At 40.9% G+C, this 15,987-nt stretch overlaps 3 protein-coding genes across 6 annotated transcripts; 2 read left to right on the plus strand and 1 right to left on the minus strand.

Moving 5' to 3' along the window:
- Positions 1-198: 198 nt before the first annotated feature.
- Positions 199-4,797, plus strand: LOC137098513 (mucin-3A-like). 4 transcript variants are annotated; one of them, XM_067474798.1, is made up of 6 exons: positions 199-431; positions 1,174-1,437; positions 2,629-2,931; positions 3,051-3,217; positions 3,402-3,454; positions 3,579-4,797. In XM_067474798.1, the coding sequence occupies exons 1-5, from the start codon at positions 365-367 to the stop codon at positions 3,447-3,449; spliced, it is 849 nt and encodes a 282-aa protein (XP_067330899.1). In that variant the 5' UTR covers positions 199-364; the 3' UTR covers positions 3,450-3,454; positions 3,579-4,797. The 4 variants fall into 4 exon arrangements, with proteins under 4 accessions (XP_067330899.1, XP_067330901.1, XP_067330902.1 ...); XM_067474800.1 differs by having other exon boundaries at positions 2,647-2,931; XM_067474801.1 differs by having other exon boundaries at positions 2,671-2,931.
- A 367-nt stretch (positions 4,798-5,164) lies between these two features.
- Positions 5,165-7,053, minus strand: mgst3a (microsomal glutathione S-transferase 3a). The gene is made up of 6 exons (XM_067474803.1): positions 6,894-7,053; positions 6,393-6,518; positions 6,227-6,300; positions 6,075-6,132; positions 5,802-5,874; positions 5,165-5,725 (listed from the first exon to the last, which is right to left on the minus strand). Exons 2-6 carry the CDS (start codon positions 6,507-6,509, stop codon positions 5,598-5,600), a joined length of 450 nt encoding a protein of 149 aa, XP_067330904.1. The 5' UTR covers positions 6,510-6,518; positions 6,894-7,053; the 3' UTR covers positions 5,165-5,597.
- A 1,217-nt stretch (positions 7,054-8,270) lies between these two features.
- LOC137098512 (leucine-rich repeat-containing protein 52-like) lies at positions 8,271-15,713 on the plus strand. The gene is made up of 2 exons (XM_067474797.1): positions 8,271-10,591; positions 15,385-15,713. Exons 1-2 carry the CDS (start codon positions 9,943-9,945, stop codon positions 15,711-15,713), a joined length of 978 nt encoding a protein of 325 aa, XP_067330898.1. The 5' UTR covers positions 8,271-9,942.
- Positions 15,714-15,987: the final 274 nt, after the last annotated feature.

Below are 15,987 nucleotides of genomic sequence, written 5' to 3' on the forward strand. Positions count from 1 at the left end.
ATTTGATTGGAGCAGCTGAGCAGCAGCGACTGTAAACTGGCGTGTTTCAGAGCAACACATGCGGGGATGAGTACAGAAAAGCCCAGATGTGGAAGAAAAGGCGTGAATCTTTCACATGGATCAATGACACTTTCTGCTGATCAAAATAAATCTCACGAGTGTCTCTGCTGTTCCCACCGCCGTCTGCATGCGGCCCCACCCCCGCTCCTCTTCTGCCAGTCTCCCTCAGGGTATTTTTAGCGCCGATGATGCGCCCTGTCAAATCACGTAACGGAAACAACCTCAGAGCTAAAAAGCAGAGCTAGCGCGGAGAGCCCGTTTTGTCAGTTTTGTTGTGATCTGAAGGCAAAAGGCCGCGGATGAGATGAAATTTGACATCAAATGGGTGTTGTGCGCAATGGTGGTCCTTACCGGCGCATCGCAGACCAAAGGTAAGGCGCCATCCCCGGTGTGACGCTGTGTTTGATGAGGACAGACCTGAGATCTCGCTGAGTTGGCCTCGTTACTGATTCAGCACATGATGATGTCGACAGTGTATTGCTCTTAGAGAAAGTTCGTGCACGTTGTAGCTGCATGCATTTTGCCATTAACAAACTGTGTGTAGTGGCTTTATTAACATCTTGGACATGTGCTCCCCAAACTAGAGCCGTAGAAAGTAAAGTGAAAATTAGTAAAGTCGCCCTTTAATTTAAATTTCTCATTTTATCTCAGTTTTATAATTAACCTAATTTAATCAAGCCCTGCACAAAAAAACAAAAACAAAAACAAAAAACAAAAACAAAACAACAATCCAAATCAGGCCAATCTCCCAATTACCTAATGCCAGAAAACTGTCCCACTATTTACTTAAAAAATGCAACTAAAATTCCTGCAGCTCCCATTTATAGATCTGCAGCTTTTCTTGCCTTTACGTTTAGACAGTACAGCTGCCATAAACTGTGAATTAATCAAATAGTTAAATGAATCAATAACATTCAGCCACTTTTTGGTTATCACTAAAAATATCAAACGACTCTTCTCACATGGTCAGAAAAAACAGAATATTTCACTTTATGCTCTAACAGAATATACTTTGTATACATTTTATAATAAAAACACAACTTTATAAACAAAAACCATTTATCTGTAAATTAATTTCTATCCATTTTATGTGATTTATCTCTTATTTGACAGGTCAAAGCAGTGCCTCACCTCCTGTCCACACCTCGACTGCCCTCCTGAGTCACATGGACACTTCAGAGGCTCCTGGCCTGACAGAGGATCCTGGGCACAATGTCCCACAGCAGACACTTTATCCTGAAGTCAAGAATCACACCTCAGCTGAAACCACAACCAAGGCCCAAGGAACAGTTAAATCAGAGACTGAGACAAATGGAGAATTTAAACACAGCGTACCTATGGTCATGGTCACTCACACTGATACCACAGCTCCTTCAGGTAATCAAGACGAAGTTGCATGCACTGTTTTTATGGTTCTGTCTGGGCCTATGTATGAAGACATCATCAACACAGAAACTTTGGTCAGCATTTCATCCATAATTCAATAATCCTGCATCTATAATTTTCCAGTCCATTCTGTTTACTTCAGACTAGAAGTAAACTAGTCTAGTGTCCAGACTAGACTCTTAAAATAAAGCTACCCGCACACTAAAAACGGCCTGTTTGCAAACACAGGCTCTCTTGGACTCCTTAGCCAGCAGCATTCCAGGAACAGTCCTCCCCTGAACTCCACATGACTGGACTGAGAATGTGTGTCATAACCTCATTTAAGAGATTTCCTTTTATAGATCTGATAAATATAACTACCTCAGCTGATGGCATGTTGCCTCTTGGATGGGGCACTGAAATAACAAACAATATGACGTAACACCATCCAGATCGTACTCCTCAGCCCCTTCTGTAGCTCTCATCATCACCTCGGTGTTGCTGTAGAATAATGTGTGGACTGATGCTTGGTAAAAGCTGCTGTTAGATTTCCACCTCAAGAGCTTAAAAAATGCTACACATTTACTTTGTGTACTTTCACCCAGCTTCATACAGTGTGATTACTGTGGATTCACCTGTTCACTAATGATTTATCTGCACATTATTTTCTCAACCGATTGCTTAGTTTAAACTGGCACACCCCAGTTGTTGCAAATCTTGTATCAGTTGTGACAGTTTTAAATGGTATTTGCAGCATGTTGTTGCCATCAGAACAAAAACAATGCGTAATATGGTGGAAAACATTTGTGTCGATACCTGCTATTTATGTGAATCAGAAAGTTTAGCAGCAGTGAGCAGAGTGTCATATCCACCACTAGCACTGTTATTGCACCGTTGATTTGATGTATGAAAACACCAACTGGTTGTGCCCAAGCTGGTTGTTGCACCTGTTTTTAACATAAAAAAATAAAAATAAATAATAATAATAATAATAATAATAATAATATATATATATATATATATATATAATCAAGCAGGACAGGTGTTAACTGACAACAAAACGTTATGCACAGCAGCTTTAATGTCAATAGGAGTGATTCTTGATTCTTGATTCATTGATGAGCAGTTACAGTTACCTCTGTCTGCTGTGTGCATGGTTCATTTCCTTTGATGAATTCTCTGCACTGTATTGGAATAATACAGCACTGCCCTCACATCCAGGCCGCCTTTCATTTATGCCGCCAGCACAGAGCACCACGCCTCTGCAGCGTGTCTCAACCACTGAGACCAGACCCCTCCTGACCACAGAGCCCCTCACCACCTTTCCATCTCAGCCAACTCAAGCAGTGGAGGATGTAACGTCTATCACGCAGCATCCACAGTCTAAATCACTGATGACAGCCAGCACGCAGACCACAGCTCATCCTCTGAGTTCAGCTCCAGGATGGAGCCTGGTTGGACCGACACACCAAGAGCTTCCACCTGAACTCAATGTTGGAGATGAAGGTAATATGATGGAGTCAGTGGAAAAGAATATAGTTTCAGGCATCCTAGTTTTTCTTGATTCTCTCATTTTATTTTAAAATATATATTTTATTATGTTTGTTCATTTCTGTTTCACGTAGACCTTAAGGGGCCCCGGTATCGCTCAAGCTCCCCCCTAGACCCTCTGCTGGCTGGTCTGCTTTCAGTGTTCATTGTCACCACTGCTATCGTCTTTATTGTCCTCTTCCTCAAGTTCCGCCAGCAGACAAACCAACCAGAATTTCATCGGCTGCAGGATTTACCAATGGTGAGATCCTTTATGTATTATATACCCTCCTAAATGGTCCAAGTAATTAAATAGACGTATATGATTTTTTTTTTAAGATTTACAACCCAGCCTGTCAAAACAGTTGTTTTTTTTAAGCTGATGTCTGACAAGTCAGAGGAAATGTCATCTGATGATGTCATCATCTTCTCCTCTTGAACTTTAGGTTTCTGAGTTGACTTCAGACAGAAAAAGAAAATCCTGTATAGATTAAAACAAATAAAAGTGACGATGTCTTGCACTCATTTGCAATTAACAGCATAAATGAGCGCACATTTAAAAAATCTATAATGCCATTCTTTACTGCTTTAAATGTACAACTTGTTTTAATAATTTTCTCAAGGATGATCTGATGGAGGACACGCCACTCTCCCGTTACACGTACTGATGGAGTCGTCCTATTCTCTCAGTCATATCCACCACTCAGAGGACAAAACCAAATCACGCACCAAAGGAAAACAAGTGTGGACCTGAGCAAAGCCTTTGCCTGGATGCAGCGGCATCTCTGCCAGTGAGTTTCTCTTTGCAACTTTGGGTTTTCAGTCACTGAGACAGACTTACACAACTTTGAATCTTATAAAGAAGAGTTTTCTTGTATCACATCAACTTTTTTCACATTCCCTTTAAATTTCCACAGCTCTTCAGTCAAGTAAGAAACTTAATTTCTTTGTCTTTTGAGTGATTCCTGATGAATGCGCCGCACTTTAATGTGGCATAAATGCTTACACTGCCCCCTAAGGGACATCTGAGGTACTGTGGATCAAAGTTGAAGTCCTGTGTAAAACCATAGACAACCTCAGGTAATCCAGCAAAGAAGTCAATGTGAGACAAAGACAGAATTAAAAGTTCTTTGACATACATTGGAATAATACGAACATACCCCGAGGAAGGAAGAGGAATATAAATTATGATCCTTTGAGTAACCTAATAATAGCGAAGTGCACTTTCAAACTACATTACCAGGTTGTACTACTTAAAACTGATGTGTTTTAAAAACACACACACAAATAAAAACCCAAAAGCCGCAAGTGATTTAACAATTTAAAACTTAGCTTCAGCTTAAAGTCACCTAATAATATTTCTTTATTGTTGCAGCCTTTAATGTGCAGTTATATATTTGACTGTTTCATCGTGGATTGATGGACTGGAATGTAAAACTTGTATTTGGTTATTCAGTTTTCAGTGTTTAATCCACAAATGCGCACTGAGATAACAGCCCTGCTAAACCAACGTAACACTTAGAAATATAAAGTAAATTGTAATAGTAACCCAGTATTATTGTTAAATATTTTGTAATATTAATAGTTTTATAGGGCGTATTTGTTTGCACACCTAGTATTTGTGGAGACAATAAAACGCAGCATCGGGAAGTTATTTTGTTGTTAACCATATGTGTATTAGCTGGAGTATTACACAAATGTGCTGAAGCTGTTGTATCAACTTTAAACCTAGCGTTACTTTGCTGTTAAGTGCAAACAGTGATGTATGTTAATATAGCACTGAAACATGGGCAGTAAAAATTTGTTTGATAATAAAATAGACAATCATTTAGCCTCACTTTCTCTATGTTCGCTGGGTGGGATAATGTTTTCAGTATGAAAAAAGTTCTTAATCACTGTTCTGTGTCATTAACTGTAAAGTCCTGTTTATTTGCTCAAATATTATGTTATGTGTTTATAAAGCATAAAAGTTTTTTTGTAGGTAGACAAGTAATGTGAACTTATGATGATTAGTCACCTTATAAAAATGACAGCCACTCCCATAGACACAATTACCATGAGCTTCCATTTAGTCAATATCTCATTCAACCCCCAATTTCAAAGCTTCATATTATTCATAACCAATTTCTATTTCATATCATCAAGAGAACACAAATAAAATTAAAGATAATCAGGAATTTTGGAATGATGCAGGCTTTAACACAACAAATTTCGATTAATCATTATCATTTTTTATTCTTTTAACATACAAAATTGGACTTTTGCTACAAGTACAAACATAAACTGACATTCTATCACAAAGTTATTCAAACATGGAAGGCAAATTTGCTTTGTGATGTTTGTTTTTAGCAAAAATGTGTATGAAAAATGTATTAGTTAACATTTAAAAAAAAAAAGGTGCAGCTATCAAGTTAAACTGACTAAAACTGATGTGTGTGGGAGACCTGATTGGTAAATCCACTACAGCCATTATCCTAAATAAGGCATCTGCCTTCATGGGGAACCAGTCAGGTCACTTGCAATTGACTTCAACTGTTGCACTGAACAGAGGTTAACAGAAATAGTTCAAGGTATGAGGTTTATGTAGAGTGATTGTAATCATAATGTGATTGAGTGACCTCAGCCTGAAGTCCTCCTTCCCATTAGCAACAGTGTGAATGATGGAAAGGTCCTGTCCAGCCCAACAGGTGGCGTCCAAAGTTGAGGGTGGTCAGCATCATCCCGAGCAAAGCCACATTCCCAAATGCACCCCTCATTCTCTTTTTAGGATCTGATTGTGATAAATAACAGTAACATCTTACATTAGGTTACACTAAAGAGAAGAAAACAACTTCTGGTTTTCTTACCGCCTGTAGAGTATCCATGTGCATACACCTCTCTGCTACAAATCCATACAGCTCCAAGTCCACTGGCTAGACGCTGTGAAAACCACACACACACACACCAGATATAAGAGGCTCTAACATTGTACAGTAATCTAAGGTTTAATGCAAACAATGTTCCTAACAATCAAAAGGACTATAAGTTGTCTCATGGTTATAAAATAAAAAAAAAAAACACCTTATGTTTGATGTGTTTGTGCTGTATGATAGTAGCATGACAATGCAAAATAAACTCACAGGACAATGGAAACCGCCAACCGCCAGGCAAAAGAGAAAAGCGGGGTATAGCTCCAGCCTAATGAGAGAGGATACAACATATTAACCTTCACTTCTTTTGCCACTGTTATTAGGATGATGAAAGCAGTTATAGTCTCCATAGTTCAGCTTACGTGTTTTGATGGGCCCGTTGGATGCAGTTAAAAATATTTCCAGTTTCTGGGTCATCACTGTACATATGAGGATACTGCAAGACCAAGAAGATAATTCAGAGTGCTTTACATAGGCCAAGCCACAATAAGGCACCGCCCATACTCCATTGTGATTACTTCGTCTCACCTTGACATTGTACTTCTTTCGGGCTTTTCCAACCTTCACAGCCAGGTGTCCAATCATGACCATACTGGCAACACCGGTCAGAACCACATATCCATACTCTTTAGACAGTACGACCATCGTAAAAGTCTGAAAGGGGGAATATTCATGTTTTCATGCCAGTTTTTTTTTTGTTATTTTTCATTTTTATTTTAGGCGTCCATTTTTGTAATGGGCAAGAAAATGGAGGAGTTCTAGTCTGAGGGGAGCAAACAAATAACGGAAAACCTGCATGAATGCATAACATTTAGTTTCGTGTCTGCATCCTTGAATGGAATCGAATCAACTGTGTGCGAATCTGTCAAAGATGGTGTAAATTGAAATGCGAAGGACAAGGAGGACGCCGCTACCTAAAAACCGAAAGGTCAAACGAGATTCAAGCAACGCCATTAAATTTTAAGCTGCAACACACGCTGAAGAGCGCACATTTTAATTTCACAACCCTTTTAAAAGTGTAACATTTACCTTTAATATAGTTGGCGAAGTTGACAGTAACACTCCGATGAAAAGTCAGCGACTGACCGAACAAGTTTACGGCTCTGACTGCGTCCGAGTGCGTGCGGGATGACGTAAAACTCGGAAAGGGCGGGGCGACTGCTGCAGAAGCCACCAATCTGAGAGGAGACGCTTTCTGCACCGCTTGTAAAGCTGATGTGTGATAAAGTCATGACCATCCGTCTTCAGTCTCCGCAGTTGTGGCTGACTGGTGTTCGGGAACAATTCCTCAAGTGAACGGTTCCATTTTATTTGACGCTTATCTGTACACGTACACCGCACGTGGTGTTCACGTGCCCGCGTGACCTAGGTAACCAGGGAAATGGTTAACGACAATAATCTACAAACTATTGATTTATAAAGTGACTATTTAACACTGTAGTAAAATGTAACAACAAGACGGTTTCCATTTTAAGCTACTTCATTACTCCTTTTCCATTCTAGTATGTTTCTGAGGGGAAATACTGTAGAGTACTTTTTTACTTGTTAGTTACTTTAAAGATTTTAAACACAAAGCATACATTATTACCTCAGTGTATGATGCTCAATGTTCTTAAACTAATAAACAGTATAAAATCTAATGTCTATGGCTCTGTGTGTATACAGTACATAGCTATAAATAAATCAACAGATTTAATTTATACAGAGCAGAGAAAGTAGAGATTTACATTAGAACAATCACTATAGTAACATTACAGATTATAAACACTCAGGTCCAGGTTCCACCAACAGACAGCACTTAACCTATAGCCACCTACAGCCGCCTCCATTCTCTTGCCATGTCAGTCACAAAGTTCATAATACCAAGGTTGTGATCCTGGTGAAATCGATGGCAGCCAGAAAATCTGCCCTCTGTTGAGGTGCTCATGGTCTGACAAGCCTGAGTTTCCTATATCACATATTAGGTCAGCCAGAGGACCACTCCTCTCCACTGTTAGTGGGGTGAGCAGCTGGCTGCTGCATGACCTGCTGCAGATTCCTTTAGACAAATGTGATTATTCTAACCATCTAATGCACTGTTAAAAGATTAAAAAGGTGACTGGGCTGTCTAGTGATTATATGTTATTTTACTTTGTATGACCTAACATGCCAAGTCAATCAACCCCTATGTCAGTGGTTGTTATGATCAAAACAGGTTTGTTAAATACAAATTAATCATAGGGATAAATATGGGAGATATGCTCCAAGTAAAGGGATTACCAAAACAAATCAATTCCAACCATTTTTTTGGTTTATACCACAAATTTTCTTTTATTTTTAAATTGATTTATTTATTATAAATAACATGTGACCAGAGGAAGAAATTAGTATAAATGAAGATATGGCAGAGTTTATAGTTTTCTGAAACAACAACATGTAGCCTGCATCTTGAAGATTTTTATTTTCCTCATGCTAGTGTTGCCTAGCGAGAACTGGTTTTGCTGCCTTGGCTGGAACAAGGGCTAACCTCATTGTTTAATTACTTAGACAGGCAAGAATCCAGGCAATATTTTTTTTCTGCGGTCTATCCTTCAAACGCTTAGCAAACAAATGCACATCTAATTAATTATTTTATACAAATGTTCCCAAAATTCAGCCTTTATATATTAGGTATATTTGAAAACCCATTCATTTCCTTTAGAAAAGAAATAGCTGCTCACTCTACAAACCATTACCAAATATTTGCCACTAGATGTCCTCATAAATTCACTGAATATCTCTACAGGAAACAGCTGTGTGCAATAGTTCAGTCCTAAAGGATGGTAAGTAAGAAAAAGCTTTAGGTTTTGGCTTCCTTTTTTGGCACCACAAATATAGGAAAATGGGCTAAACATCATTGTGTGGATACAAGTGTTTGTCTGTGTCTGAGAGAGAGAGAGAAAAAGAGTGAGTGTGGTCAGCGGGCAGCAGGTTGGTGACTGTCAGCTCGGGGTAATTTCTTTCACGGACCGTCAGCGGCACATCTGTTCTCCTCCTACTCCATCATGCTGAGTCTGATTCAGCACTTCAACACCTACACAGAGAGCCAAGAATAGACTCAGGACTCACACTGAGATTGGAGAGAGAAGGAAAAGAACTGCTACCGGAGACCACCCTGTCCTATCTCGTCGCATCATCTGCTGGCTGTGCACTGGATAGGGTTTGAATCGCAGGGGCTGGTTGCTTATGGCTGACGTGTCAGTCATTATCGTTTAACTCATTGTGCACACAGGCCTGAGTGGTTTAAACTGACGGCCCTCTCTTAACACTTAATTATCATTGCCCCACTAAGTAGAAACTGCATGTGATGTGATCCAGACAAAATGCGTCCCGGGTGTCATCTGCACCTGCTTCTTGTTCTGTCCTCCCCCCACACCTACCAGAGACCCCCTGCCCTGAAATATGTAACACACACACATTTATTTAATGGTACATGGGCGCACAGCATGAGCCATGTGCAGATTGGGATCACTGTGCCTGTAGGTGGAGCATTATAGGTCACAGGGGTCAAAACTATGCATGAATTTATGTTGTCATTAATATTTTATGTTATGCCTTCAATTACGTCCGTTGCCCAGAGCTTCCACTCTCGCTCCATCTCACTCCAAACCGTGAGATCACTCCACAGCGCAACCCCCACCCCGTGCATCGCGCAGTTCAGAGACCCCCTCATTCGAATCCAGTTTCAGACGGAGAGACAGAAGATGGCAAACATGTAGTAGCTGACCGTGATCAGCAGCCCAGCAGAGAGTAACGCTCTGAGCGTTTACAGCGTGATAATAGCCGTGTTCCGATTAATGAAACTCGACAAATCAATTAAATTTGAATCGGAATGAAGGCATCTGGTTAACAAGTTCGAGACAGTGGATGCGCGATGGATCCAGGACCAATAGACAGGATGTACTGAGATATTACGCGAAACGTTGTCACGGACGAGCGTTAGTGTTGACCTCTGAGGATACAGAATCCGACACAAACACTATGGTGAGGATGTATCAATGAAGAATGTGACTGCGTCTGACTCTCTCCAAACGGGGTGGATGAAGCCCTCAGCGGTGTCATGCGTCTTGCCCCGCAGCCAAGCGCGCAACCCTTGTGGCTTATAGTTGTGTTCCTCCTCACCACATGGGTGATGGCATCCCCGCTGCTCTCTACGGGCTGCCCCGACAGGTGTGTGTGTGATGACCAGTTGGTGGTTCAGTGCGCTGGGCAGCACCTGACCACCTTCCCGGTCAACTTGCCGCTGGCCACGCGGCAGCTCATTATTTCCAACAACCGCATCATGGAGCTCCCGCCGCTCGCGCTCAACTACCTCTCCGATCTGGTGTACTTGGACTGTAGCAACAACTCCCTGACGGAGATATCGGAGTCCACGTTTGGAAATCTACGCAAGCTGGCCTACCTGGACCTCTCCTTTAACACCTTGGCCCGGATCGAGGACAGGACGTTCGGCCCCTTAGCAAGTCTAGTGATGCTGAGGATGACGGACAATCCAGGGCTGTCGGAGATTCACCCGGACGCCTTTGCTGAAAACACAGCCCTCCAGGTTTTAGATGTGAGCGGGAACAACCTGACGGTCCTCAATATCACGTCTTTGATCGCGCTGCCAGCCTTGCGCTCCGTGGGGCTTAGCGGGAACCCGTGGCGCTGCGAGTGCGACAACGAGGACCTCTGCTTGTGGGTCCACCTTGAGGGCTTCAAGTTCCAAGGTCTTACCAGTTATCTGTTTTATTTGTATGTCGTACCACAAATGATCTTACAGTGTTGCCTATTCGCCATTATCATGTAGATATAGGGGTATCCCAATTAAATAGATAGATAGATAGATAGATAGATAGATAGATAGATAGATAGATAGATAGATAGATAGATAGATAGATAGATAGATAGATAGATAGATAGATAGATAGATAGATAGATAGATAGATATTCAAACGAGACGTGCAGCTGTGTTTTATACGTGGGGAAGAAACAGGCAAAAAGGGTTATAAGTTAGTGTCGATAAATAATTTACTAATGCTTTGTATCAAGTACAGCTTTTGCGTTGCCTCAGTGTGAAAAACTGGTCTAGCTGTATGGGGAGCCCTGGCAAAAAAATATGCCCCTGCTGACCCTTTGTCCCTCCCACTCCCTGCAGATTGTGTACAGCTGTGCACTGATTTCACTTAATGCTTTCACTGAAGAATATGCGCCAAAAAGGAGCAAAACAGAAAAGCAACACTGAAATAATAGAGGTCCTGTGGTCTAACAGCAAGGCTTGAAGATTATGAGCTTCAAGATCATGATCCTTAACAAGTCTCTATTTTGCTTTAGTGTTACAGTATATGTATATTTTCATTTTCATTTGCAGTAATCCATGAACAAACAGCTTTGGTATGCTGATGTTTATCTTTCTGGTGAGTGACAAAAGATTAACCAGGGAAGCAATGACTTTCTTAGAAGAGTTCTCACTCATAAAATGACACATCAAAACTTCACACATGACACAAAATCTCCAAACCAGATCAAGTACGTTGTAAGAGTCTATCATATGCAAAAACAAGTTGTTGCGTATATACTATATACATGCATTTAAAACCACAGCTCATCTATAAGCTGTTTACTGAAGGCTGTGAAGTTCACCCCTTTCTCAGCTTTCAGTGGGATCAGGCACAGGTGACAGCAGTGGAGCATGACAGCATTCAGACTATCAAATAACAAAGTGAAAGAAAATCAGAGGCAGGGAGCCATTTAATTTCTCTACTGGCACCTGTGATTATGAATTCAGCCAGGTTCTCTGCACTTGGGGAGGAAAACAACTGAGTCTTTCATCTAGAAATGACTAATCAATCTATATTATATTCAGCCAGTGGGACACAGTTCTGCAAGTGTGAGTAATGGATCATAGCTGCACCATCAAATATTGATCCCCACAGTTGTTAGACTACTGTCAAGCTGATGGATGTGTCTGATATTCTATAATCTTTCAATTATCATGCTCATGCTTTGGTGTGAATGTGTCACTATGCAAAAGGGCAGCTGCTATTTATAGTATGTCTCACTGAGTGAGAAGGCAGTCATAATTCTAACACCATAGCTATAATACAATCACCACACAAACCAAAAAGGCATCCCCCTGCTTCTCTCACCTAAACACACACACACACACACACACACACACACACACACACACACACACACACACACACACACACACACACACACATACACACACACAGAGTTCACCATGGTCCCTTTGAAGCATAGGCTGAGTCCAAAATGAGTCCTGGAAGAGCTGTCCTATTTTCCTGCTGCTCATTGTCTTTTGTCTAGCCTCTTCTAGTGACAGCTGCCAGCACGGTGGAAGGCAAACAGACAGACAGATAGATAGGTAAACAGATACACACACATTCACCTCTGTTATGCATCCACACAGTTTGTCAATCTCTTTCAAGGACACAATGGCAAACACAAATCCTCATTTTGTTTTAAAGTAAGCACCATGTCTCTTAAAGCACATAGACACTCATACATGTGGACACATATACACATATACCCACAGACAGCCACTGACTTATCCCTTCATTTAGACAGGCAGAACGTTAACATTTGGAACTGGTTTGGGCTGCAAGGTCTGTCTCTGAAGTCTTGTTATCTCTTGTCTGGGTTCACCTGGTTCATGCAACACAGCTTGCTTGTCTCCTTGGTTTAGGAAACGCATCAATAGCAAGCGAGCGAGCGAGCGCGGAAGGGAGAAAAATCTTCAGGAAGGAACCAACAGATTCTCCTCTGTCTCGCCTTGCTGGTTAGATTAGCACTCCTTCAGCTGTTATATAAGCAGAGGGTCTAGAAATAGAGCAGAGTGTAGCTGGGGGAAGGAGAGAGGGAAAGCCCTCTCCTTTGATGCCAGTCCCTTTTGGGGGTGGCATGGGGGGGTGAAGCCAGAAGGGTTTCCTTCCTGGCTGTGAGGCACACACACGGACACGTGCACATACACAAAGGCAGACTCTGCAAGGACAGTAAAAGACGAAGGGAAAGTGAAGGCTCACGGAGGGGATTTGTGCATGCATATGTCAAGAGGGAGTGTGCATGTACTGTATGCGTCTGCATTTGTGTGTTTGTGTCAGAGCCAGAGTGTAACAGCATGTTGTGTGAACAGTACACATCCGCAGCCTTTGAGAGGATGAGAGTGGGATTTGAATTCTCAGTAGTAGACGGAGCTTAGTGGAGCAGACTGTTCTCACTTTCTCCATCTGAATGCTCGTTTTCAGATCTGTCAGCCACAGAGGAGCTTCTCTGAGGGGAAGAATGACGATTCAAGCACTGAGTGAATAAAATATTAGGAAAAGATGCATTTCAGTCATCCAGTGAAATTAACTTGTCAAGTGATTTTATTGAAAGCCACAGTATGAGCTCTCTCACTGTCTGTCAAATCACACCAACCAGAATCAGATACACTATACCACTGGATACCACCAGATGCTAAAAATGATGGAGAAATGTTTAGAACTGTAAGCTAAGAGGGTAATTATTAAAGTAAATAAAGGAAAGGCCAAATTTGAAACAGATGAACACGATGAAAAGACAGCTGAAATATAGCAAAAAATAATGGGGTGGAAAACCCAGCTTCTGACACTTCAGGTTGAATAATACCATTTTGACCCATGTGACCTAAACAGTGATATGAATAAAATATTTACATAGCAAAACAGTAAGAAACATGTTTAACACATAAAGGTTGTTGCTATTGATACTTGAATCATCTAATGGGGTTGTGGTGGTATGTTAACTTAGGCACTGGAGATGAAGAAGATGCACTTTTTATCAGTGTGTTACCATCAGTGTAGGTTATACAGTACAATTATTATCGAATTAATATCTTGCAGAGTCCAGAAAGACAAACCAACCAATTTTCATACACGTTCTTCAAAACTTTAAATCATCATTGGGTGTAAATATAAATCAATTACAAAATTAGAACAAACTGTGACAGCAAAATCAAAATGATGTGCATTTTCAGGGTGCTGGTGTAGAAACAGGGTAACATAAAAATGTTCTCTGTGCAGACACTTCCAAGTCTTTTGATGCCTCCCAGTGGGACTTCACTCCAACACAAAGGCTGTAAAAAAACAACAACAGCCAATTTAAAAGAAAGTAGCCATACACAGGAGTGAAGACAGCATTCTGTTGTGCTGCACCCAGTTTCTCCTCACACTGACAAAACATTCATGCTTCAAGATTGTTTTGTGAAAAATCCTCCCGTTGTCAGCTATTGCCGGGCTCAAAATCCAACATAGGGCATGTTTAATGTTGACTCACAGGCCTTTGAAATTGCATCCATCAACTATGGGTCTTCGAAAGTGATGGGTCTATTTTTTTTTAGGATTTGTGGATTTCACCAGCCTCTTCATTGTATAAAATCAATTATTATTATTATTATTAGTCATACCCAGTGCCTGATGGTGGGAACCCTTATTATCTTTGGTTTCAGATAGACACAAAGACTCAACTCACTCTCTAATCCAGTGAAGAGAAGGGGCTTTGAATAATTAATCTATGAATTTTTTCTTCTTTTTTTATTTATTTATTGCTGCATTAACTCAAGACTTTAGTACACAGGAGCTTCTAATGTGTCATCTTAAAGCTTTTTGATAAAAAAAAAATGCATTTTTATGCTATTTATTTTTTCTGCATTTTGTCTGTGTTTAATCTATGTTTTCCTTGTTTTTTAAGTCCTACTCTGTTTGGTCAAAGCAGAACACTGAAAGAGCCTCAAAATGATATGCTAATTACAGCCAAGGTTGTAGGCTGTATGTTACTTGGTATGCGGCAAGGGGATCAGCAGCTAAAGGCCCTTCAAATGTTATAAATCAGCTAAGGTCCTGCATGAAAAACTTATTAATTATTTCAAGGTTTTAGTTCACATGAAGGATTTCCGTGTTTGTGCTTTTGTTCTCGTTGGTTTTCACACTTATCTGAAGTGAGCAGGGTTGAGTCGTAACAAAGCAATACCACTTGGGCCCTTCAATTTGTGAATTTGAATCATACTATGATATCAGTTTTGTGTCACTTAAAGACCCAAAGAAGCAAGATGAGTCTTAAACTCTTCTGTTTCCTCCAAGCTTTTACTTTGATTGTTGCCTTTGTTGACATGGATATTTGAGAAAAATACATAAACAATATTTTATAGTCATAGTCCTGATGCTGTTTAACTTGCCAATGTAAGAGGACACTAATGTCACTTTCACTGTCCTGTTGGATAAACAAATGCAAACCTGCACATTCAGCTCAGAACATGATGACTCAATTGTCTGAACTATGCTACTCCAGGGCAGTTGACTTGTTTACTGTGAGTTTTTTGGGTTGGCATCACCGCTGTGGAGTTTTGATCAAGAAGAAGAAGATAGAAAAACTGAGTTTTGATAAGTTTAAATTGCATTTCCTAATAAGAAGTGTTATGTGTTTTATTTTATTGCCCTGATTAACCTTCACTGCTCATTTATGGTGTGTGTTTGTGTGACAGATGAAGGGCAGACGGTGTGTGGCTCACCGACTGACATGCAGGGCCGTCGTCTGGGTGAGGTGGGCATCCAGCTACGGACGTTATGCCACCAGACACTGGGCTCCTGGGACTACTTGTTTTTTGTTGTCATCGGCTTTGTCATCTTTGCTGCTGGCACTGTATCAGCCTGGGTGATGGGCGTCATCATGGTGCTCTATGAGCGCTATATTAAGAAAAAAGATGAACAGCTTGATGGGGACAACGAGGAAGAGACCACTGAGAAGACCCGGAACTCGAGGAGCAGGAGTGGCCACAGTAATGGGAATTTTAAAATATCACATACTGTTTAAAATATGAATCCTACCCTGATGACCATGGATTCCCACAGTGCCTCGTGTCATCTTCCAGGACTGTCTGTGAAGTCTACTGACACTCACAGTGAAACTGAGTCAGGCTCAGCTCTGAAGGATAAATCAGAGGATTCGACAGAGACCAGGAATGTCATTCTAATTAGTGTATTCATTTGGGCTTTCAGGTGATGTGACACAAACTCTGGCTGCCATAGTTAAGGTTTCCAGTGCTTGTGTATGCACTTATGTGGCTTTGTATATTGTTTGTGTCTGT

Source organism: Channa argus, chromosome 14 (assembly GCF_033026475.1).
Source record: "Channa argus isolate prfri chromosome 14, Channa argus male v1.0, whole genome shotgun sequence".
NCBI lineage: Eukaryota > Metazoa > Chordata > Actinopteri > Anabantiformes > Channidae > Channa > Channa argus.